Source organism: Vulpes lagopus, chromosome 2, assembly GCF_018345385.1.
Source record: "Vulpes lagopus strain Blue_001 chromosome 2, ASM1834538v1, whole genome shotgun sequence".
In the NCBI taxonomy this organism is placed as follows: domain Eukaryota; kingdom Metazoa; phylum Chordata; class Mammalia; order Carnivora; family Canidae; genus Vulpes; species Vulpes lagopus.
Genome location: NC_054825.1, coordinates 166,039,872 through 166,063,830, shown reverse-complemented (window position 1 = coordinate 166,063,830; position 23,959 = coordinate 166,039,872). Strand labels below are relative to the sequence as shown.

Sequence of the window (23,959 nt, the reverse complement as noted above, 5' to 3'; positions counted from 1 at the left end):
GAATTCGTTCCTCAGTCACCCTACACACATTTCAAGGGCTCAGGAGTCACATAGGGCCAGTGGCTACCATACTGGACACCACGGATATAGGACATTTCCATCATCACAGAAAGTTCTATTGGACAGTGCTGGTCTAGGGTTTCCCACAGTCTACATCTGGCTGATTGTTTCTTCATAGTGTGTTTCATGTGTTCTTCTGTCCACTGTAAATGGATAGTGACATCCGGAAACTTTGCGAGATTCAGTTTTGTTACTTTGGTGAAAGTATTTCACTGATGCTGCTTGTCCTCCCTCCAGGAGGCACATCATCAAGTTTGGTGGAGTCTTTGGTATGTGTGTGTGAGATGACAGCAGCGTCTGTCCCCCTCTCGTTGGCCGAGTGATGTCACGTGACCAAATGGGCCTGGGACTGTATCTGATTTATTCAGGATGACCTCCACGGGCACATAGTGAAGTCGTGGTTGTGGTTCTAGAACAAGGAGGAAATGGAGAGAGGGGGAAACAATAATCCAATTTACCCCGGGTGATAGTGTGTGGTTTTGTTTTTTTTTTTAATTTTATCAAATGCATTTTTCAGAAATGATTCTGAGTCACAGAGAAGTTAAATAACTTGCCCAAGATCCCATAGCTGCAAACGAAGGATCCAGGATTTGAACCCAAGCAGGCGGCGGGCTCCAGCACCCCCTGTATCGTAATGCTACACTGCAGGGAAAGAAGGGAGCAAAAATTAATTAATTAATTTAAAAAACAAAAACAAAAAACAAAAAACAGGCAGCTTGGGTGGCTCAGCGGTTTAGCACCACCTTTGGCCCAGAGCATGATCCTGGACACCGAGGATTGAGTCCCGCGTCGGGTTCCTGCGTGGAGTCTGCTTCTCTCTCTGCCTCTCTCTTCTCTGTATATTCTCATGAATAAATAAATAAAATCTTAAAAAAAAAAAAAAGGGAGCGTACCTCATGGGACTGGCGTGATGTTCTAGTAAGAGCAGGAATGCCAAGGGCTTAGTACAGCGCTTGGCACAGCCCCCGTGCATGATACTTATGGCCCGTGCTGTTTATTTCCATCACCTAGTTCCAGGTTAGTCTTGGCTTGAGTATGGAGGGATTTTCTGCCCCTGGCAGTGTTCCAGGAATGCCAGCTGGCCTTTATAAACCCCTATGATCAGGTGTCAGAGTCCGGGGAAGGGAGAGTGGAGATAGAATCAGATCACAAGAGGTAGCTGTAAGGAGGTTAGGAGCAACTCCCTCCCGTCTCTGGCAGCAGGGACGGTGAACATAAGGAGGTGAATACTAGGGGTGAAATGTCTGAGCAGGTGTACAGGCGACAGTGGCCGGGGATACCAGATTTGGGTGCATGCACAGTTCCGGGGACGCTATCCCTCTGTCCCTTCTCCAGAATCTCAAGACTTAAGACTCCACCCCACGGGCTGCTCCTAGGCAGAGCTCCAAGATCCTGTCTCGCGAGGAGTGTGGCAGATATTCCCCCATACGGCCACAGTAATATTTTGAGTCCCGCACACACTTCATTGCACGAGCTTGCCAATTCCCATCAGGAAGTGGAAGCCGAACAGGACTCATGTCTGATTGGAGAAAGGGGGATGGAGGACTCCTGGGGCTCAGTGGTTGAACGTCTGCCTTTGGCTCAGGTCGTGATCCCAGGGTCCTGGGATCGAGTCCTGCATCAGGTTCCCCACAGGCAGCCTGCTTCTCCCTCTGCCTGGGTCTTTGCCTCTGTGTGTCTCTCGTGAATACATAAATAAAGGCTAAAAAAATTTATAATAAATACATAATTTTTTAAAAAGGGGGTGACACAGCATGACTTCCAGGTCCAGGTCATCAAGGAGACACAGCTCCTGCCTATTTCCTTGCTCACTTTTCCTCTCCCTTGAGACCCAGCTGCCATGATGTGAGAAAGCCCAAGCAGCCACGGGGCAAGGTTGCATGGAGATGTCCCAGCCGCAGCCCATCGCTGAGGCGCCAGCTGATAGCAGCAACAAGTGCCAGGCAGGTGAACGGGGGAGCTGCAGCTCACTCCAGCACACAGCCCTTGAGTGGTCCCTGCTGATGCCAAATAGGGTGGAGATGAGCTGCCTGCATGGAGCCCTGCCCAGATGGCAGTTCTTGAGCAAAATAAATCTCTTCGTGGGGTGGTTTGTTTTGTTTTTTAAAGATTTTATTTATTGGGGATCCCTGGTGGCTCAGCGGTTTAGCGCCTGACATTGGCTCAGGGCATGATCCTGGAGTCCTGGGATCGAGTCCCACATCAGGCTCCCTGCATGGAGCCTGCTTCTCCCTCTGCCTATCTCTGCCTCTCTGTCTGTGTCTCTCATGAATAAATAAATAAAATCTTTTTTTAAGATTTTATTTATTTATGAGAAGCACAGAGAGAGGCAGAGACACAGGCAGAGGGAGAAGCAGGCTCCCTGTGAGGAGCCCGATGAGGGACTGGATCCCACTACACCAGAATCACTCCTGGAGCCAAAGGCAGGTGCGCTTAAACCACTGAGCCACCCAGGCGTCCCAAGGGGTGGTCCATTTTTTAAACTAGAAAGCTTCCAGTTCTTTCTCACCTGAAGGGAAAGAGGACTTCATCCAAACCAACTTCAATGTCACGTCCCCGTTCAAAAGCCTCCCAAGCTCCCATCTCCCTCAGAGTGAAAGCCAAAGTCTACACATAACCTAAAAACCCATCCTGCGTGATCTTCCCACACCACTGCCCCCCACTGCCCCCCACACCACCTCTCTGACCTCATCTCCCACTCTCCCCATCCATCTCTCTGCTCTAGCCATACTGGCCTTCTTGTTGACCCCTGAGCTTACCAGGCCACTCCAACCTCAGGACCTTTGCGCTTGCTGTTCTCTTTGTTTAGCGCACTCTTCTCCCAGAAATCCACAGGGCTTCCCCCCTCATCTTCAAGTCTTTGCTCAAACGTTACCTCCTCCTCAGGCTCTTCCATAACCAAACCATTTAAAATTGTAACTGCTTCCTGCCCCAAATCACGGTGCCCCTCCATTCTCTGGGTTACATCTCTCTATAGCACTTGTGACAATATAATGTGCTATATACTCCACTCGTGTTTCTGTGTGTAGTCTGTCTGCCCAAATAGAGGGTAAGTTCCACGAAGGCAGCTCAGGGCTCTTTCCCTGCCTTGTTCATCACTGGATCCCAAGCGCCTACAACAGCACCTCGCGTATGTTTGTCCCTCAGTCCCATGAGTCCTTCTGCCTGTCTATCAATATTTGTTTGCTCTTCATATTCTCCATCTTGAGGCAAAACTGACAAACAAGATGCACAAATCTTAAGAGTACCATTGGCTGAGTTCTGGCCAATGCATATGCCTTTGGAACCCAAACTCTAACAAGATAAGGAACCACTGTCCTGATTTCCCCCACACACGCCTGGCATCAGCCTTGCCCGTTCTGGAACTTCACGCCATTGAAACCACACAGCATATTGTCTTTTGGGTCTGGCTTCTTTCCTCCACCATAATGATCTTGAGATTCATCCATGTGTATCAATAGTTCGTTCCTTTTTCTTGCTGGGTAGTGTTCACAGTACGGGTGTTCCACAGTTTGTGATTCGTATCAATACATCGATGTGCTGATATGTGAACCTCAATATCTCTTCAATCTGTCTCCTCTCGTTCACCCCCCATGGGCAAAGGGGTCTCCCCCCCGACCCCGGCCCAGGTTCTCTTTATACCCAGCCTCCTTCCTGTTCTCTGACCTCTTGTCCCATCCCATAGTTCACTCTCCACAGAGGAACCAGGGGAATCTTTATAGGGCACACATCATGTTCCTGTCCTGCTCAAGACTCTGCCATAGCTCCCTAGTGACCTCAGGAGGTCGCCCAAACTTCCTTAACGGCTTTCACCTGCATGCACCACTCCGCCACCACCTCTCACCTCTTCTCTTTACCCTCCAGGTTACAGGCAGTCTACTTCTTGGGTCCCTCGCGGTACCAAGCTCTCTTGACTCCACACCATTATATTCACTTCCACCTGTCCAGAGTACCTTCCCCTAGCCCTCCCTTTACCTTCCTCTCTGCTGTTCATCCTATTCATTCAGATGTCTCCTCCCCAGGAAACCTTCTTGACGTCCTGGGTGAGGAGGCACCTCCACAGAGCTCCCTGGTGGCTCACTCTACATTTTAATAACGAGAAGGTATCCGCTGAACTTCAGTTCCAGGAACAAACCTTGTTTCTCGAGGCAGACGAGAACTTACCCATTCAGCAAAAATTGGAAACCATTTCAACAAACACATTTCCCCTATTGCCTTAGCTGCCAGGAACCAGTGAGTGAAGTTTAATGCTAACCCAGACCGTAGATGCCCGGCGCATCCGTACATATTTGTGAATTCCGTTTTGATGTGTGTTTAACACGTGCCAGGTTTCCTCGGATGCTCACACTGGCTCTCTGCTATGACTTGCATAGCCTCTGCTTCCTCCTGTAGGACACCTCTTCCCCTGCAGCCCTGTCTAACTTAGGCCTCTTGTTTTCTCATACTCCACATGCCTCCACGCTGGAGCTTGGGAGATATTTCCTTTGTTTAATCAAGATTCTTTCTTTTGGGTGAAAGCAGATGAAACCCGACTCATACTAATCTAAGCACAAAGTAAATGAATAAAGTAATATTTATTTAACAACAGCAACAGCCAAGAAAAGCCAAAATGGTTCTGATATTAAATTGGAGTTTAGGTATGGCTGGATCCAGGTACCCAAGTGCTGATGTCAGGACTATCTTTCACAAAATTTCATTTCTGCCTTCTTCTGTATTGACTTTTTTCTTTTTTTAAATTTTTTTTTTATTTATTTATGATAGTCACACAGAGAGAGAGAGGCAGAGACACAGGCGGAGGGAGAAGCAGGCTCCATGCACCGGGAGCCTGATGTGGGATTCGATCCCGGGTCTCCAGGATCACGCCCCGGGCCAAAGGCAGGCGCCAAACCGCTGCGCCACCCAGGGATCCCTTCTGTATTGACTTTTATCTTGTAAAGCCACTTCTTTCCATCAGTTCCAGGCTCACCTCCCACCAGCTGGGCAACTCTGGTAGAAATAAAGAATCTTTTTTCTTTAGTTGCAGCAAATGTCTCAGTCTGCAGCAAATGGTTCTCACTGGGCTGGGTTAGGTCACACATCTTCCCTGAACCAATCTCTGTGACCAGGGAAACAGAATAAACTGATTGGCTGGGTTTGAATCCTATGTCCCTGGAGCTGGTGCAGGGAGGGTTATGGTCAGCCCTATTTAAGTTAAATAGAGTAAAACAGGGGCACCTGGGTGGCTCAGTGGTTGAGCATCTGCCTTTGGCTCAGGTCATAATCCTGGAGTCCTGGGATCGAGTCCTGCACCAGACTCCCTGCTCAGTGGGAATGAATGAATAAATAAAGTCTTAAAAAAAAAAAAAATGACAACAGAATAGAACAGAGAGAAGTGGTTCCCTATAAGAAAAATGAGTGAGATACTGGAGAAGGCAAATCCTACAAACTTTGGCTATACTATTCTTTTCCCTGTTCAAAGCTGCATCCAGACTAAGGGTGCCCTGTGGATTAGTAAACTGTTCCATACACACACACACACACACACACACACACACACACACACACTTTTCCCTAACCAATCCTAAGGCTTTAGCCACTCCTTGGTGACCTTGTACCTTTCTCTTCTTACTTCCCTAGTAGAAAGATACCATTTCTCTGCTCTTTTCAAAAGTGGGTGTGATTGGGTTTGACATATTTACTTGACATAAACGTAATCATTCAGCTGTTGGAACTTGAGAAGGGAGTTAGGGAGGCAAGGAGGTGGGGCTGGGGTGCAGGGGGTGCCAGGCTGGGGAGCAGGAGCGGGGTGAGGTGGGAGTACTGGCTGCAGGGATGGGACCGAGAGGGAAAGGTGGGGTACGGAGGGGGAGGGATTGGAGAGCCGGGGTGGGGTGGGGGTGGCGAGAAGCGGGGGGATCTCAGGAAGCGACGGAGGAGGCAGAGCTGTGCGACTAGAAGGGCGTGGGACTGGTGGTCCGAGGGGCCCGACCGGGGGCAGGGAATGGAGGGGTGGGCCGGGGCGGCGGGGTAAGGGTCAGGGCGGCCCGGCTGGGTTCGGGAGAGCGCTGGTGCGGGAACTCCGCGCGAGGGGCCGGGCCAGGAGGCGAGGAAGTCCGCGGCGAGGGGTGTGGCTGGGGGGCGGTGGACGCCGCGGTGCCCCCCCACCCCTGGAGCTCCAGGTCCTCGCCTCTGGTCCCGCCTCTTTCTCGGAAGTGACACACCCGCCGACCAACCGGAGCCGCGGGCCGGGCGCGGCGCAGCCAATGGCGCGGCGGGGGCGGGGCTGGGGAGGGGGCTCGCAGGGCAGGGGAGGGGGCTAGGGGCCTCGAAGGGCTCGGGAGCGGCGACGGCGAGCCATGGCGCTGGGGCTCCAGCGCGCAAGGTACCGGGGTTCGGGGCAGGAATGCTCGGAGTCGGGGGGCTCTCCTTCCAGGGACCCCTGAGCCGGGCGGGGGATGCGCGGGTCCAGTCGAGGACGCCCCAGGACGCGCGGTTGGAGGCCCGTCCCCGCCGCACCCTCCAGCCTGCGGATTGCAGGGGAGGGGGATTGCCCCGCCCCTCTAGCCTGGAGTGACTTCAGGGTGGTGATCCCCAATTTCCTGCCGCTCCGGGTTCGCTTTCCCTCCTGGTTCCAGGGTCCCCACGGAATTGGGGGTGCCCGGGCTTCTGCGGGAGCGGGCGGCATTCTCCTTCCACATCCTGAACCTACTGGCCTCCGAATTCCCAGCAATGAGGTTGTTCCTTGCCCCCGGGCCCCTGGGATCCTAGGGTTCATGGGATACCCCCAAACTAAGCCTTCCCAGATACAGGGACTCCCTTGGAACGAGGAGTCAGATGCTGAGTTCGGGAGAAGAGAGATGCCCTATAACTGGATGCTCTCCGACAGTCTCTCAAACCTTGGGTTCCCCAGACATAAGCAGAGGGGGTCCCCTTTCAGAAGCTACCTGGGACCGTTCCCAGGGACCTTTTTGTACCCTTTTGAAAGGTGGAGTCACCTCTTTTATTAACGGAGAAACAGCCTGACCCTCTTCCCACAGTCTAGTCCCTTATCTCCCTCCCCACCCCCACTCAGGGCCGGGGACTGGGGACAGGAGCGCCCCAGCCAAGCCCTATTTGGGGAATCCCCCATGGAGGGTGCTGTGCCTGGTTCAGTGCAAGCCTTCCTGGGAGCACCTCCCCTGCCAGAGTGTTCAGCTGGGTCCTCCTGACCAGAGGGTAGGTTTCTGTGATCACCTCCCAGCAGGTGCAGATGTGCTGAGTGCTCTGGGTCCGATGCCAGAGGGTCTATCTGGCTATGTTTTCGTGGGGCCCCGGAAAATCCTGCAGGCCCTCGGTTTCCTTGTCCAATCTGAGGCATCCAGTAAGCCTCACCCCCTTCCCTCCTCCCTGGCTTCACAGGTCTGATTGGATCTGTCCACAACACCATGTTTTTTAGCCCCCACCCCCCGCCCCTGCCTCACTGTTCCCCCCTTCAGTTCTATTCCAGTCTCTGGCTCCTGGCCTGCAGGGAACTCCATCCCATTCCTTCTGGGCCAGCCTCAGCCCGGCCCCTCCCAGCGCCCCCTCCTGGCTGGGTGGGGGCCCCTCCTGGCTGAGCTGGGGCGCTCCCCCCTCCCCACCAAGGCCAACCCTTTCCTGTGGTGTCATCCCAGTGCTGCGCACCACCCACTCATAACTCGCACCCGGATCCCAGCCACGCTCCGTCCCCTCCTGCACCCCTAGGATGGCACTTGGGCCAAAGGGGGCCTGGGTGATGGTGAGTGGGCCCCCATACCTCCTCACCCCCTTCCTTTCTTCCAGCTCAGGCATATTGCCATCCCACCCCGGGGCAGGGATGTTCTTAGAAGGTCTCTGATGGGTGTAAGGGCCCCGGGTGCCCCCCAGATCAGAGGGTTCCCAGAGAAGATGGGACTTTGGGTACAGGCACCCCACTGGATTACCATATCCTTGGGAATGAGCAGAGGCAGAGGCAGAGAGATTCCTCCTGACTGAGCCCACCCAAGTCCTTTCTCAAACCCAAACCCTGCCTCTGGCCTTGCAGTGCCAAGAGGGGTCCATGCCCAGATACAACCTAAGGCCCCCTAGATCCCCTACACTTTTTTTAATGACACCCTCCCCCCCAATATCCAACTCAGTGTCAGAAGAGAGAGGGCCAAGAGCAGCCCCGAGTGTGGCTCAGGGTCTTCCTACTTTATCTATGCCTTTGCTCTCGGGTGGCAGGTTCTTCAGAGGTGGGCTTCTCCCTCTCTTAGTTGGGGGATGGGGGGCACCACGCCCCAGCCCCCATTCCCAAGCCTCACCCTGGGGCCTCCAGACCCTGGTCCCGCCCCCTGTTCTCTGCTGGAACACAGAGGAAGGGTGGCAGGGTTCCAGCTGCACGTCCCAAGCTGGGCAGAGTGCCAGGGGGCTGGACCAGGGCTGGGCATGGGGCCAGCTGGGGAGACTGGCCAGCTGGGGAAATCCGGAGGCAGCAGAGGTGGGACAAGGGGAAGGCATGGAGGCCACCGGGCAAAGAGGGGCAGGGTGGAGACCCCTGGCGTGGACGTGCCACCCAGGCATGGCAGTTAAGAGCACTGACTGCAAAGTCAGGTTCAGATCCCAGCTCATCTGCTTCCTGGATGTGTGGCCTTGTGCCAGTGACTGCCTCTCTGAGCCCCGGTAACATATCCTAGAAGATGGGGGTCATACCTCTCCTTACCCAAGAGGAGGAGCAGTGAGGGAACTGATCTTTAGGGCAGGATACCCAACAGGTGTGCAATAAGCTTGGTAGCAGTGTTCTGGGCAGAAGTAGATACACAGTCAGTCGGACTGGGGTGTGGTTGGAACATGGGGTGGTTCTGGGGTAGAGGGCCCCACTTGGGTTACTTGGGCCAGTGATCCCATTGCTCTGAGCCTCAGGTTCAGACCCTGGGAAAGGGAGATCACTTTTCCTGCTGCGGAGGGCTATTGAGAGGATTGAAGGTGGTGGTGGGGGGGCGGGGGCGGTTTCTAGCTCCTTGAGTGCTCAGTACAGCAAAGTGATCATTAATCTTACTGTCATGATGGTTTGGTCTACTTCCAAGGCACTTGTGCGAAAGTCGTGTGTGTAATTGCACCCACACCACTCCACAGGGTCACCACCAAAGCCCATGGGGGTCTCCAGGGAGCAAAAGACTCCTGAGCCTTCCATTCCTGATGTGGACAAAGAAGGAATAATGAAAAGCTTAACCTTCTCGGTGGCACTAATCAACTGCCAGGCCCTGTTCTAAGTCCTTGACGTATATAAATTCATTTTAATCTTTAAAACAACCCTGTGGGTTTGTGGTGCTATGTTCAGGGAAGCCCTGTGATTTGTCCCAAAGTTACACAGCTAATAAGTAGTGGAGTGAGACTGGAACCCTGAACCAGAGGAACTAGTCCCTACTCTGTTGAACGAAAGGCTAGAGACCCAGGCGTCTCTGAAGCCAGTGAGAGGCCCACACTTCCTGCCAGAAGAGTATCCAGAGATCAGGCTGGGAGCTGGAAGGAGGGTCCTGCTGCAGCCACCAGCTGGCTCTTTCTATGGAGGGAGAAGCCACGGAGAGGATTACAGAGCCCAGCTGCCCAGGGAGGTGGGGGGCCGGCCCCACCCCCATTCGCGTTCTCACTCCCTCTTCCCTCTGTCTGGGCCCCCAGCTCAGTGAGGCCCGCCCACCCCCACCCTCTGGGCAGGAAGACAAACAGGGCTGGAACAGAACAGAACAGGACAGGACGGAATGTCCTCTGGGCAGAGCAGGACTGGGGGCCCCTGCCTCCCACCAGCCAGGGAGGAGGGGATGGGGGTGATCACTGGCTCCCTCCACTGTTCCACCCAGCCTGCCCCCTCCTGTGCCTCCCAGTGGTTGCACTGAGTTTTTTCCCCTCTGCAGCCTGACAGGACAGTCCCCTCCCCTCTCCGTCATGTCTGGGGGTGGGGCTGCAGGTCTGCTGTGTGCGAGCGAGGTTGATACCATGCCCAGGAGTGGCCTCTGGTTTTTGGAAGGGCCAGCCTCCCTTCCTAGAGTTCTGCTTCTCCGGGGTGGGTCACAAGGAAGGAATCAGAAGAAGATGGAAGGCTTTGGAACCGCACTCCCTGAGTTCAGATCCCGGCTCTGCCAATTACTAGCTTTGTGACTTTTTGTGACCAGGGACTTTACCTTTCAGAGCCTCCGTGTCCCTTTTGTGAAATGGAAGTTTAAGGTGGGATTGAATGAGTACTTAGTGCCAGACACGCATGTGCTGCTCAGCAAATCATAACTGCTTGTTAATGGTTTTATCAATATTATTAACATGGAGAAGATAACACATACTATACTATATATAATGTACTCTAATTTTTTCTTTTTTTTATCAAAAAGCCATGTTGTTTGGTCTTGGACATTTAAGACAGTGAGAAGCACTAGCCTGGAGATACACCCAGGACCACAGAACAGAGAAAACTGAAGAGTTCAGGCAGACAATTGTTCAAATCTGACTTCACTCCTTAGGGGGCAAGCACTGCAACCTCTCTGTGCCTTGGTTTCCTCATCTGTTCAATGAGGATAATGTTACTACCTTCTCTCTGGGATTGTCTGAGCTCTAAGGGGGTTAATGTAAGTTACCCACTTGGCACAGGGAACTGATGGCAAAAAGCTGGATAAGTGACAGATATTTCTGACAAAACCGTACCCATCCTTCTCCCAACCCCACACGTAGAAGTCAGGCATTTGAAGCAGATTCAAGGGCAGGGGTGAATGGTTAGCTGTTGGCTCCACAGAACACTGGGGTTCGTTCGCTGTGTCACATTGGCAGGGCCCTTGTTGGTGGGTGGTTGGACTTTGAGATCTGTGTTCTAAGATTCTGAGGATTCAGCTCAGCTGAGGAGGGGAAAGGGCAGGAGAGAGGGGGTTCTGGGAGGCTGCAGAGCAGGGGGCCAGGAGGCTGCTGACATCTTCATGTTCCCTCCCTTTCCTGGCTTGGGGCCAGCTCGGCCAGCCCCCTCCCAGCAGGAGGCCTCCTGGTCCCCTGGCGTCCCAAGCCCGGGGAACAAACAGCAGATAAGTCAGGGAGGGGACAGCGGCCCCGGCACGCCTCAGAGAGCGAGGCGCTGGGGGCAGCCGGGCAGGCCCGGGGACAGATAAAATCCGTGGCTAGGAGCTGCCCCAGAATATAACCGTAGCAGGGCCCAGAGAGCTCCGGGAACTCGCCCGGGCCGCACAGCGAGACGTGCGCGGTGGCGGCCCTGCCGTCCGCGAGCCCGGGCCCCATGTGGCAGCGCCCCACGTGCAGGTCCCACGCAGCTCCTTCCGTCCCGCGGGCGCCGCCGGTGAACGCTGCCGACGCCCGCAGGTCGAGCACCGAGCTGCGCAAGGAGAAGTCCCGGGATGCGGCTCGCAGCCGGCGCAGCCAGGAGACCGAGGTGCTGTACCAGCTGGCGCACACGCTGCCCTTCGCGCGCGGGGTCAGCGCGCACCTGGACAAGGCCTCCATCATGCGCCTCACCATCAGCTACCTGCGCATGCACCGCCTCTGCGCCGCAGGTGAGCCCCGCCCCCCGGGAAGTCCCACCTTGGAAAGGCCCCGCCCCCTAACGCCTTCCCGGCGGAGCCCCTTCCCCTGGGGGCCCGCCTGCCCGACGAGGCCCCGCCCCCCGCCGGCTTTCGCGGTGAGGCCCCGCCCCCTGGGGAAGCCCCACCTCTTTCGAGTTAGACTTCTAAGGACTAGGAGGAGGCGGGCTAGCTCCCTTAGCGCTTCAACCCTCAGGGTTTGGTCCCCAGGGAGAGAGACCTTCTTGCAATAAATATCCCTGGGAGGCTTAGCTGCCCAACTTTTTTTTTTTTTTTTAATTCTATTTATTTATGAGAGACACACAGAGAGAGGCAGAGATATAGGCAGAGGGAGAAGCAGGGTCCCCGCCGGGAGCCCGATGCGGGACTCGATCCCAGGGCTCCGGAGCACGACCTGAGCCAAAGGCAGACGCTCAATCGCTGAGCCACCCGGGGGTCCCACTGCCCAACTTTTAATGACTACTTAAGAGAGTCCCCTCCCAAGCTCCCTGGGTCCATCGCCCCTCCCCTGAGTAGCCATCCTCGTGAATTCCCACACCGTTGGAAATCTATCCTGCAGGGGGGTTTTACACACACACACACACACACACACACACACACACACTGTAGAATCTCCAGGACCCTGAAAAAGATTTTATTTATGAGGGATGTGGAGCCATCTTCTGGCAGGTTCTGCCCATGAGACTTCCCTGCCCCATAGAATTTTCCTTCTCTGGGAGGCTCTGCCCCTTTACTATTCTGTCATCTGGGAGTCCCTGCTTCCTTAGAATTTTGCCCATCTACAAGGTGCTGCCCCCAAAATTCTGAAATTCTGAACCCCTGGGAGGCTTGCCCCCCCCTTAGAATTCTGACTCCTTCTAGCCCCTGGCCCCTTAAATTTTGACCCCTGGGAATCCCATCCTCTTAGAAGTCTGCCCTCCATCCAAGGAGGCCACCCCCTTTGAATTCTATTCTCCTGGGAGACCCCCACCTCTTTAGACTTCTGTGCCCCAGAGAAGCCCTGTCCCCTTACGATTATAATCTATGGTGGCCCTGCCTTCCTTGGAATTCCCAAGCCACTGGCATATGTTCTTGCACACCTGGGGGCATCTATAAGTTCTACTAAGTGAGGGAAGGCAGAGGGAGGCTAGCCAGGGTGGATCCATGGCTGACTAGAGACACCCCATCCACCGTGGCCTGGACACCAGGGGAGTGGAACCAGGTGGGAGCAGGGGGCGAAGCTCTGGATGCCTGCTACCTGAAGGCCCTGGAGGGCTTCGTCATGGTGCTCACTGCCGAGGGAGACATGGCTTACCTGTCGGAGAATGTCAGCAAACACCTGGGCCTCAGTCAGGTGAGAGGAGCTGCCAGCTTTGTGCCTGGCCCTGTGCAGGGGATGCTGGGTTACAGAGGCGACGGAGACTGCCTGAGCCCTGTGGCTCACAGCACAGAGGGGAGACAGATGTGTCATCACACAGGAAGATTCAGAACGGCCAGGGCTGGGAGGGGGCAGCCTAGGGGGCCCCTTGGGGAAAGAGGGTTACCTGAGCCAGCCTCAGTGGGGAACCAAGGGCTTCCTGGGAAAGAAGACATCTGAGCTGAAACCTGAAGGCCTTTAGCCAGTCAGAAGGTATGGGGAATGGATGGGAACAGCAAAGACTGGCAGTGTTCATGGTGGAGGGAACAGAATATGCAAAGACCCAGAGGTAAGATAAAATAGAGAATTTGAGGTAAAGAAAAAGGTGTGTCCTGGCTATGTGCTAAGTGCAGTGGGAAAGGAGAGAGAAAAAAGTTTAGAGAAGTCAACAGAGCTAGATGCCTTAGGGCCAAATCAGGTTTATTGCCAGGGCACTGGGGAGCCATGGAAGGATATTCAGCAGGGGAGAGACTGCGAGAGAGGTAGAATCGGATTTAGGATTTGGAGAGCTCCCTTGTGGTGCACACAGAGGTAGAGTTGGAGGGAAGAGACTAGAGGCTTGAGGGTCCATTCACAGGGAGGGGTGTGGGGCCCTGGGTGGGAGAAGAAGAATCCCCAGAGGCCTGGGGATGGGAAGGCAGGAGACACAGGTGGAGAGCTGAGCTCAGCTAATCCATACGGCATGCCGCACAGGAGAGTTATCCTTCTTTTTCCTATGTCACACAAATGGGCTCCATAGTTAGCATCTGTTCCTTTCTCCTGCCTTCTTATCCCATTCCTGGCACCAATTCCTCCATTAGCTTGAGCTCTGGGGTTCAGAGAGGTGAATGTCCCAAGGCCCCAAAGCTAGGAAGTGGCAGAGCCAGGATTTGAATCCAGCTACAGGAGGTGCTGTCAGAGGAGAGCGAGCCTTCTTCCCCTAGTCAGCACCGCCACTGGACTGTGAGCTGTGTGGGCCCCCTTCCGTGTGAATCCCCTCCTGCCAGCACCAGGCTCATTTTCTAAATTGAAACAACAGGTTGAATCTTTGGCTTGCCAAACGGGTGGGATTTGAATGGGGTCTCACCTCAGGGCCTTTGCACTTGCTATTCCCTCTTTCCAGAACACTGCAGAGAGCCACATGACCACCTGGCTTGGTTCAGCAGTTCGTGTAAATATCACCTCAAGACACGGACTCTGACCATGGCCTCTAAGATAGCATCCCCTCATTTCATGGCCTTACACTAGTTTTCTTCATTTCCTTACCATATTGTTTTATATCTGTGTTGTTTTGTTTTATTTGTTTCCTTATGGACCATCTGCCCCGCTAGCCAATAAGCTCTGAGAAGCAGGGATTTTGCCTGTGTGGCACAGCTTTGCCTACCATCTAGAAGAGGGCCTGGCTATAGCAGGTGCCGAAGAGATGGTTGCTCAGTGAGTGTGTGAGTGAATGAATGAAGACAAGTGAATGAATGAATGAACTAGTGAAGTAATCCAGGCTCATGAATTTGGGCATGGATGGTGAGGATGGGTAGGAGGGGGCGGGTCAGAGGCCCTGGTAAAAGCGCTCTTCCTCTTAGACACCCCCTATATCCTCCCCCCCTCCTCCCTGGCAGCTTGAGCTCATTGGACACAGTATCTTTGATTTCATCCATCCCTGCGACCAAGAGGAGCTCCAGGACGCGCTGACTCCGCGGCAGAGTGAGTTCCTCCGAGGCCTCTGACCCTGGTCATAGGTGCCAAGGCTCCACCCGTCCCTCAGCACATCCCCTCCTCCTCTGGAAGCCTGGACTGAGGGAGATGGGAAGAGGGGGACACAGCCCTGCCCTGGGGTATCTGAGGGAGGATTCCCTACTCCTGGCGGCCCTTGCTGGAGGCTGCCACCTTTGAGGCCGGGGAGATTTTAGTAAGCAGGATTTTGGAGGGAATTGGGCCCTGTCCAGAGCCACCTGGTGACCTGCTCATCCCCATCCCTGTGGCCCCCCACCCCAGGCCTATCCAAAAAGAAGCCGGAGGTCCCCACCGAGCGCTGCTTCTCCCTGCGCATGAAGAGTACTCTCACCAACCGTGGGCGCACCCTCAACCTCAAGGCAGCCACCTGGAAGGTGTGCAGGGCCTGGCCTGGGGTGGGTCAGGGGTTTCTCCTTCTCAGCTTCTGGGGGGAAGGCAGGGGAGGTCCCACAGAGACATACCTCCCAGCCCTGTTGGGAGCCCTGGGCCCACGTGAATTACCGCCTTGTCCCCGCCCAAACTAGGTGCTGCACTGCTCTGGACACATGAGGGTCTACAAGCCCCCTGCACAGGCTTCCCCAGCGGGGAGCCCCAACTTGGAGCCTCCTTTGCAATGCTTGGTGCTCATCTGTGAAGCCATCCCCCACCCGGGCAGCTTGGAGCCCCCACTAGGCCGGGGGGCCTTCCTCAGCCGCCACAGCCTGGACATGAAGTTCACCTACTGTGATGAGAGGTGGGCAGGAGTCCCATGGCCCATCCACCCCCCCTCCCCCCCCCCCCCCAACCTCCACTGGCCCAGCTCCTCCTCTTCCTTTCTGCCCCTGTCACTCGCTGGTCCTTTTCCTGCCTCCCCACCCCCTCCCCTGGTTCTCCATCTGATCCACTTCTGTCTCTCTCTAATGCTATCTCTCTCTGTCTCTGTGTGGCTGTCTGTCCTTGAATTCTCTGTGGGTCTTTTTACCTTGTGTTCTCTCCCTGTGCTCTTTGAGTCTTCCTTACTCTCTCTCTCTCTGTCCCTCTGTCGCCTTCCCTAAATGAATCCGTGCATTTGAAGCAGTTAGCGCAGTGCCCAACACGGAAGGCAGCACTCAGCACACTGCCCTAACCCACCCCCCCAGCCTTTCCTTCCTCTCCTTTTCTTCCCTCTTCCCCTCTCTCCCATTGGCTCTTCCTGTTCCTGCATCTTCCTTCCTTCCCTCCGTCCTGGAGTCGCTTGGGAATGGCAAGTCTGGGCTCCGTTGTCGGGCTCGGGTTTAAAGCCTGGCTGTGTACCCTTCGCTACACGCCGGCACCTCTCTGTGCTGTGCTCTCCCAGTCTCTCCAGTGGAGTGAGAGACCAGAATCTCCTTAGAGCAGCTGTTCTGAGCACTCAGTGGGTTGCCCAGTGCAGAGCGCTATAGATGTGTGTGTGTGTGTGTGTGTGTGTGTGTGTGTGTGTGTTGTAAGATTTTATTTATTCATGAGAGACAGAGAGAGAGAGGCTGAGACACAGGCAGAGGGAGAAGCAGGCTCCATGCAGCGAGTCTGATGCAGGACTTGATCCCAGGACCCCGGGATCACGACCTGAGGCAAAGGCAGATGTTCAACCACTGAGCCACTCAGGCACCCCTAAAAGTGTGTTTTTTTAAAAAAATCTTTTTTTCATTAAGTGGGGCTTTAACTTGTGACCCTGAGATCAAGAGTCTCCATGAAGCATGCTCCACCAACTAAGCCAGCCAAGAGAATATGAGAGAATATTTTTAATCATTATCATCATTATTACTTTCTATTTTATTCATTTTTTCCAATCTTTCATTTTGTGGTTTTCTTTAGTCCTTTCTCTTCCCCGCTTCTTTTCTCTCTTCCCTTCTTTACTCTTCCCATCCCCACCACCCCCATTCCTCTCCTGCCATGCGGCTGTAGCAATCACCATAAGCCAAGTGGCTCAAAACATCACAGACCTCTGGAGGTCAGAAGCCTGAAATGAGTTAGATTTTTTTTTTTTTTAAGATTTTACTTATTTATTTGAGAGAGAGCCAGAGAGCACAAGCAGGGGGAGCAGTGAAGGCAGAGGGGGAAGCAGGCTTCCTGCTGAGAGGGAGCCTGATGTGGGGCTTGATCTCAGGACCCTGGGATCATGATCTGAACTGAAGGCAGATGCTTAGTGGACTGAGCCATCCAGGTGCGGCGCCCCTGAAATGAGTTTATGGAGCTAAAGCCAAGAGCCTCATTCCTTCTGAAGGTTCCTTGCCTTAAAATCTTCTAGAATTTTCCTACATTCCTTGGTTTGGAACCCCTTTCTCTATCTTCAAAACACAAGGCCCTGCCCTCCGCCTCCATCAGCACCTGTCCTGTTCTCTGTATCCCTCTTGTGAGGGCCCGTCGCCACACTGGGCCCACCTGGCTCATCTAGATGAAGCTCCGCATCTCAAGATCTTTCACTTAATCAGCCACCCATGGTCTCATTTGCCCTGGGAGGTTGCAGTAGTCACAGGTCCCCAGCATTAGGAGGCAGACCTCTCTGGGGACCATTAATTCAGCCTATCATAATTACCCTTTTCTATTTCTTACTCTCCCTTTCTCTCTGTTACAACCCCGTCTGTCTCTGTCCTGGCAGCTTCATCCCCATGTTCCCTAGCCCCACCCTCCACCTCAGCCAGTTGAACTGACCAGGCCCCACTGCACCCACCCCAGGATCGCAGAGGTCGCTGGCTACAGCCCTGATGACCTGATTGGCTGCTCTGCCTATGAGTACATTCACGCTCTGGACTCGGACGCCGTTGGCCAGAGCATCCACACCCGTACGTGAGACTTCCTGGCACTCTGAAACCAGCCCCCCAGCTCCCCATGCTCCAGAGAGCCTTCCCCCCAAACCCGATCCCGGCTCCCTGCTCCCCACACCCCAAGGAACCTTCTCTTTCCTGGTCCCCATACCCAAGTCCCTGCCCCCAGCACCTTCTTGCCCCATTTGTCCCTTCTGGGGCCCTGACCCCTCCCCGTCCCCTTCCCCAGTGCTGAGCAAGGGCCAGGCAGTAACGGGGCAGTATCGCTTCCTGGCCCGGAGTGGTGGCTATCTGTGGACCCAGACTCAGGCCACAGTGGTGTCAGGGGGCCGGGGTCCCCATTCTGAGAGTATCGTCTGCGTCCACTTCTTGATCAGGTAAGTGTGAGGGGGCGTGTGTGGGTCTGATCTGTGTGTGTGTGGATAGGTGTGTGTGCATACAGCGTGCATGTGTTGTGCATCCAACTCTGAGAGGGAGTGTTCACATGTGCACGTATGCAGAGCATGTGTGACTAAATGCACACAGATGTGTCTGCATGTACACATACATGCATGGGTGTGCGCACACCCATGCACATGTGTGCACTGTTCACTGAAATGGAAAAGGACTCTATATTCAATTTAAAGTGAGAAATACAGCAGAAAAAAGAAGAAATACAGCAGAATCGTGGGGGCTTTTTAAAAAATTAAAGTGTAATTTACATATAATGAATTCACTTTTTGGTATACAGCTCTCTGAGTTTTGACAAAGATGTGGGATTGTGAATTGCTTCTACAATCAAGGTATAGAGAATCACCCAAAAACATTCTGTCATAGTGAATCCCACCCCACCCCCCATCCCCTGGCCACCAAGAGCTGTTCTCTGACCCTAGGCTTTTGCCTTTTCCAGAATGTCAGGTTCATGGAATCCTACAGTATGGAGCATTTTGAGTCTGGCATCTTTCACTTAGCATAATATATTTAAAACATATCTCTGTTGTGTGTATGAGACGCTTCTTTTTAATGCTGAGTGGTGTTCTATGGTATGAATATGAACAGACCAGAGTTTGTTTACCATTTACCAGTTGGAGGACATTTGGGCTGGTTCCTATTTCGGGTGATTACGAAAAAAGCTACTGTAAACATTCTCATAGAAGATTTTGTGAGATCATGTTTTCATTTCCCTTGGGTAAACACCTAGGCATGGAGTGGATGGGTCATATGGTCAGTGTATATTTAACTTCACAAGAAACCACCAGGTCATTTTACAAAAAGGCGGCACCATTTTGCATTCCCACCAGCCCTGCAAGGGTTCCCGTTCCTCTGCATGGCTGCCAGCATTTTGTATTGTCTGTTTTTGTCTTCTTTTAATTTTAACCATTCTAATGGATGTGCACTGGTAAATCACAGGCTCTCCTCCACTGCATTAAGCATATTAGAAGTTTTCACCATGACAACATTGTGGCGAGGGCAGCAAATTACCACAGAAGACAAAATTACAGCTTTTCTTTGCAAATTAACTTCCAGGACATGGTATCAATTTCTAAAGCCTTAGGAATTTTCTTACGTCTTTTTGATCAAGGACAGATTCTTTCTTTGTTTAAGATTTTACTTATTTATTCACGAGAGACACACAGAGAGAGGCTGAGGCACAGGCAGAGGGAGAAGCAGGCTCCTTGCGGGAAGCCCAATGCAGTACTCAATTCCAGGGCCCCAGGATCATGACCTGGGCTGAAGGCAGATGCTCAACCACTGAGCCACCCAGGCACCCCTGATCGAGGACAGATTCTATTAGAAAACAGAAATGGGTAGAGGCGTCTGCGTGGCTCAGTTGGTTAAGCATCCAGCTCTTCATCTCAGCTCAGCTCTCCATTTTGCGGTCCTGAGTTCAAGCCCTGCATTGGGCTCCATGTTGGGCATGGAATTTACTTAAAAAAAAAAAAAAAAAAAAAAAAAAACCAAGTAACAGGAATATCCATATGAGTCTTTGTATTGCACAAGAAAACAAGACTGATCATCTAGGGGTTCTCATTTTAACACCTTTCCGAATCAGAGTCTTTGAATAGCTTGTAGAGGTGTCAAGAGGCCTCCCATTGCCATTGTCACTACAAATGAGAGGGGGCCTATCCCCACCCCCCCTTCTGGAAATGCCTTTCATTCATTGTGAGGATTTGTTTTTCTATGGCCGGGCCATGTGATTTCAGTCTTCTTTACTCAAAGCAAAGAGCAGGCCTGGCAGAAATGGGTGAGGAAAGAATAGGAGTTTACTTAATGATAGTGAAATAAGGAGTATATGGTGTTAATTGCCCTTGTTCTGTGTACTTGTTGTGTGGTGTGCAGTTGCATGGCTATCTGTGTGTCAGGTGGTAATACTCTATATATAAGAACCCCTCCTCTTCCACACCTGAGCCTCCGTCCATTGCAGTGAGCAATTGCTTTATAAGGAAAAAAACTCATTTACACGGGCATTGCTGAATCTTCAGCACCCAGAACAGCGCCTGGCACCTAGTAGTTGTTCAATAAACAAAAATTGCAAATACTTACATAGAGCTCACCATGTGTCAGGCATAGTTCTATGCATTTGATGTGCATTTGCCCACTTAGGCCTCATAACAACTTGGGGAGGAGGTATTATTATATTGCCTCTTTACAGGGAAGGAAAATGAGGCACAGAGAGGTTCAGCCGCATGCTCAAGGTCACACAGCTCAAAAGTGGCATGGTAGGGATTTGAACCCAGGCCACTGCCTGCAGAGCCATTGCTCTTAGCCATCAGGCTGTACTAGTTGTCTAGGAAATGTTTATGGAATGAACGAATGAGTGAACTTCATGTGCTGAATATGCACATGTGTGAGCGTGGAGAGCATGGATTATGCATCCATATCTGTCTGTGTATACACTTGGGGGTATATGAGCATTGCTGTTCTCCTGTGTACCATGCGTGTGTACATGTGTGACATGTGCGTGCTTGTGTTTTTCAAAGGGGATGGGGTGGCTTTGGTCCAGCCTAAATTGGGATGTGTCCAGCCCAGAAGGGATTTGGTGAAGGTGGGGAAGGGGTTGTAGCTTCTCAAAGAGCAGGTGGGAGGACCACCCACAGGCCCTCCCGCATATTGTTATGCAAATGAGATGCAAACAAGGGTCTGGTCTTCAGCCCCCAGACCAATTCTCCAAAAGCCAGTTCCCTTAGCGAACATTTGGGTTGTCTGAGCAGCTAGAGACTGGGGGGAAGGGAGGCGCGGGGGACATAAGAAGGATATATTTATAAATCCATTCCCTTGAATATGAAAAATGTCTATGAATAGAAACTTCATAAATAAAATCTTATTCATTAAAATATATCCCTCTGAATTCTTCATATTTGGTAATGTAAGAATGTTAAATATATATACTTAATCAGTCATTTCTAAGAATATGTTTATAAGCAAATATAAAGAGAATATTTTGTTCTTATGCCTTTTTATTCTCCCCTTCTCTGTCCCTTGTCACCCCCGCCCCCACCCGTCTCCCCTCTCTACCCAGGCTGTGCTAAATGCCAACTCTTTTTTTTTCTGTCTCCTTCCACAGAGAGAGCTTGGGAAGACACACATAATTTTATTTTAAAAGCTATTATCATAAAAAGCATTCAACAAAAATTAAATCCTTAAAGGCAACAAGTAAATGTGGCACATTATTTTCTGCACAATGCCCTTCTGCCCCTGAACGAGATCGCCTCCTATGACAGGACGTCATCTGAAGGGGCTGCCTGGGCTGGGGGCCGAGGATGCTCCCTGACTTCCACTCCCCTTTTTGCCCTGTACCCCAGCCGGGTGGAAGAGACCGGAGTGGTGCTGTCCCTGGAGCAAACGGAGCGACACTCTCGCAGACACTCTCAGCGGGGCACCCCCTCTCAGAAGGACACCCCTAATCCCGGGGACAGCCTTGGTATGGGGCAGGGCCGGGACCGGGAGGGGTTGTGGCTCCAGAAAAGCCCAGATGCCTTAATAAAGGGCTCACCAGGCCCTGTGTGACCGGACTCCTGTCTCCTTCCTCTTCTCACTCTCTGAGCGGCACCAGATTCCTTAGTTAGCCCTCTTGGAACATGCTAGACTCTTATGCCTCAGGACCTATGCACTGGCAGTTTCCTCTGCCCAGAATGCTCTTTTCTCTGCTATCCTTCCTCTTCTCCTGTGTCCTTGGGATGATTCTTTCAGTCTTGTGGCTCCTCTGCTCTGAATCCTGCTATGGCTCCCCATGGCCCCCACACTTCAGCTGGTTGGTTCCCTGCTCCCACCTCGCTGCTCCTTGGCATCCAGGAATCTTGACCCTCCCAAGTCTGGCTCCTTTCTCGGTGACTCCCCAATCCTGGACCAGCTTCTCTTCCTGTTGGTTCTTCAAGGCCAATCACCTTCTCCAAGCTGTCACTGGCAGCCAGTGCTCCTGGGTGTGGTATGGGGTCACTGATATCCTTTCCTTTTCTGGCTCAGAACTCCCCTCCAGGGACCTTAGAACCTCCTTGAGGGCCCTGGGCCAGTCTTTTCTCCTAACATGCAAGCCCCCCAGAGCTGAGTGGCTGATGGCTGTTCTGTGTCACTGGAAAATAGGGTCAGTCATGGGCCTCGGCCCAGCCGTGCTGATTTTAAATAGTAAAACATTTCCCCATCATTGAGCAGTTGCTACTATCCCGAGCCTACTGTGTGCCCCCACCCTGCACTGCCCCCCCCCCCCCCCAGGACCCTCCGGTCTCACCACAATCTGGCAACGGAAGGGATTAGACCTGGTCCAGCAAGCGTTCTGCAGAATTTAGCTCCGCAGCACGTGAATGGCATCCCCTCTGATACTTTGTTGAAAATGTCAATGAGGCTCCCTGGGGTTGGTGTGGAGGGCTCTGCCCCTCAGCCCTGGATGATCATCCTGTGTCCTCCCCATCTCTGCATCTCGTAGATGCCTCTGGTCCCCGGATCCTGGCCTTCCTGCACCCCCCTGCCCTGAGCGAAGCCACCCTGGCCGCTGATCCCCGCCGCTTCTGTAGCCCTGACCTTCGTCGCCTCCTGGCACCAATCCTGGATGGGACTTCAGTAGCCGCCACCCCTAGCGCACCCCTAGCCACACGGCGCCCCCAAAGTCCTCTTCCGGTAAGCAGTTCCTCCTGAGTAAACCCTCAGGATCCATGCTGCTTTGGCTTCTGGCTTTTGAATCTTGCTATTCTCTGGGCCTCAGTTCTCCATCTGTGCAATGGGAAGGCTGGGGTGAGATGGGGTTTGGGGTTCCCTTAAGACCTACATCTCAGATTCTTCAACTTTTATCTGGACCAAAACCTGGGATATTTGGGACTGGCATGGGTGACCCCCTCCTTGCTTTGTGACCAATCATCCAGGCTCTCAAACAGTCAAGAATGTCTAATGTCTTAAATTACACAAACCAGGATTCAAGTCCTGAATCTGCCACTTACCAGCTATGCTGTCCTGGGCAAGTGGGCTCTCCATGTCTTTATATATATAAAATTAGGATCACAGCAAGTAGCTATCTCATTGATTGTTTTGAGGGTTCATTGAGATCATTCATGGGAAGTGCTTAGTAGACACCTGATACCTAGTAGGTGCTCAGTATACCAGAGCAGTTACATTTTTTACGTGAGTTCACATAGTGTGACCTTTTTTTTTTTTGAAGATTTTTTTATTTATTCATGAAAGACACAGAGACATAGGCAGAGGGAGAAGCAGGCTCCCTGCGGGGAGCCCGATGTGGGACTCCATCCCAGGACCCTGGGATTATGCCCTGAGCCGAAGGCAGACGCTCAACCACTGAGCCACACAGGCACCCATAGTATAACCTTTGACTCAGGGGCCCATATTATATGATGTTGACTTTCTCATCCTTACCCAACCCCCCCCCCCCCTAAAATCTTTTCTCCACCAGCAAAATAAGATTGTGGCCTTTGACCTCACCTGGGAGAGTGGACTCTGCATCATTTTTACCCAGACTTCAGATTCCAAGACCTTTAACCCTAGAGGGCCTGAGTACCTTGGCCTCAGGCTTTAGTCTTTTAATCTTTGAGTTTTCCCTGTCAAGCTATCCCCAGCTTCTTCCACCTACTGAACACCGGGGTCTTGAATTCATTCGCTTTTGCTGTTTGACTTCCTTGGTGTCCCAGCCATCTGACATTTAGCCCTCACTTCTACCCCTGAGCTCAAATATCAGACTATCTTACTGTTAACATTTCCTAGGCTCCAGATTTCCTTTAAGTGGTTACTCTCTCCCCACAGGCTGATCTCCCAGATGAACCACTCATGAACATGGAGAATACACACAAACTCTTGGCCTCAGGGAAAGACCTTGAGGCTGTGGAGACGGATCTAGATATAGCTCAGGTAAGGGATGGCCTGGAAGGAACAGTCTTTACCTCTGTGCTCTGGGGACTGATATATCTGAGCTTTAGAGAGGGTGACTGAATGGTTAAGGGCATGAATGGATGGATGGATAGAAAGGCCACTGTATTCATTAGGTGGATGATGGTCGATAGATGGATGGATGGATATTGGATGTTTGGATG

At 52.7% G+C, this 23,959-nt stretch overlaps 1 protein-coding gene across 5 annotated transcripts in view; it reads left to right on the top strand.

Annotated features, from left to right (window-relative positions):
- The first annotated feature begins 6,371 nt into the window (after positions 1 to 6,371).
- HIF3A (hypoxia inducible factor 3 subunit alpha) overlaps positions 6,372 to 23,959 on the top strand; it is a 29,797-nt gene continuing 12,209 nt past the window's right edge. Inside the window, exons 1-11 of one of the 5 annotated variants that reach the window (XM_041746289.1) lie at positions 6,372 to 6,421; positions 11,365 to 11,555; positions 12,770 to 12,915; positions 14,574 to 14,658; positions 14,950 to 15,062; positions 15,213 to 15,421; positions 17,362 to 17,468; positions 17,680 to 17,827; positions 21,233 to 21,351; positions 22,351 to 22,541; positions 23,673 to 23,777. In XM_041746289.1, the coding sequence (XP_041602223.1) occupies positions 6,396 to 6,421; positions 11,365 to 11,555; positions 12,770 to 12,915; positions 14,574 to 14,658; positions 14,950 to 15,062; positions 15,213 to 15,421; positions 17,362 to 17,468; positions 17,680 to 17,827; positions 21,233 to 21,351; positions 22,351 to 22,541; positions 23,673 to 23,777 (1,440 nt within the window). In that variant the 5' untranslated portion in view covers positions 6,372 to 6,395. Of the gene's footprint in view, positions 6,422 to 7,707; positions 7,796 to 10,141; positions 10,237 to 10,953; positions 11,556 to 12,769; positions 12,916 to 14,573; positions 14,659 to 14,949; positions 15,063 to 15,212; positions 15,422 to 17,361; positions 17,469 to 17,679; positions 17,828 to 21,232; positions 21,352 to 22,350; positions 22,542 to 23,672; positions 23,778 to 23,959 lie in introns of those variants that run through there. The other 4 variants (XM_041746290.1, XM_041746292.1, XM_041746293.1 and 1 more) reach the window with 4 other exon arrangements.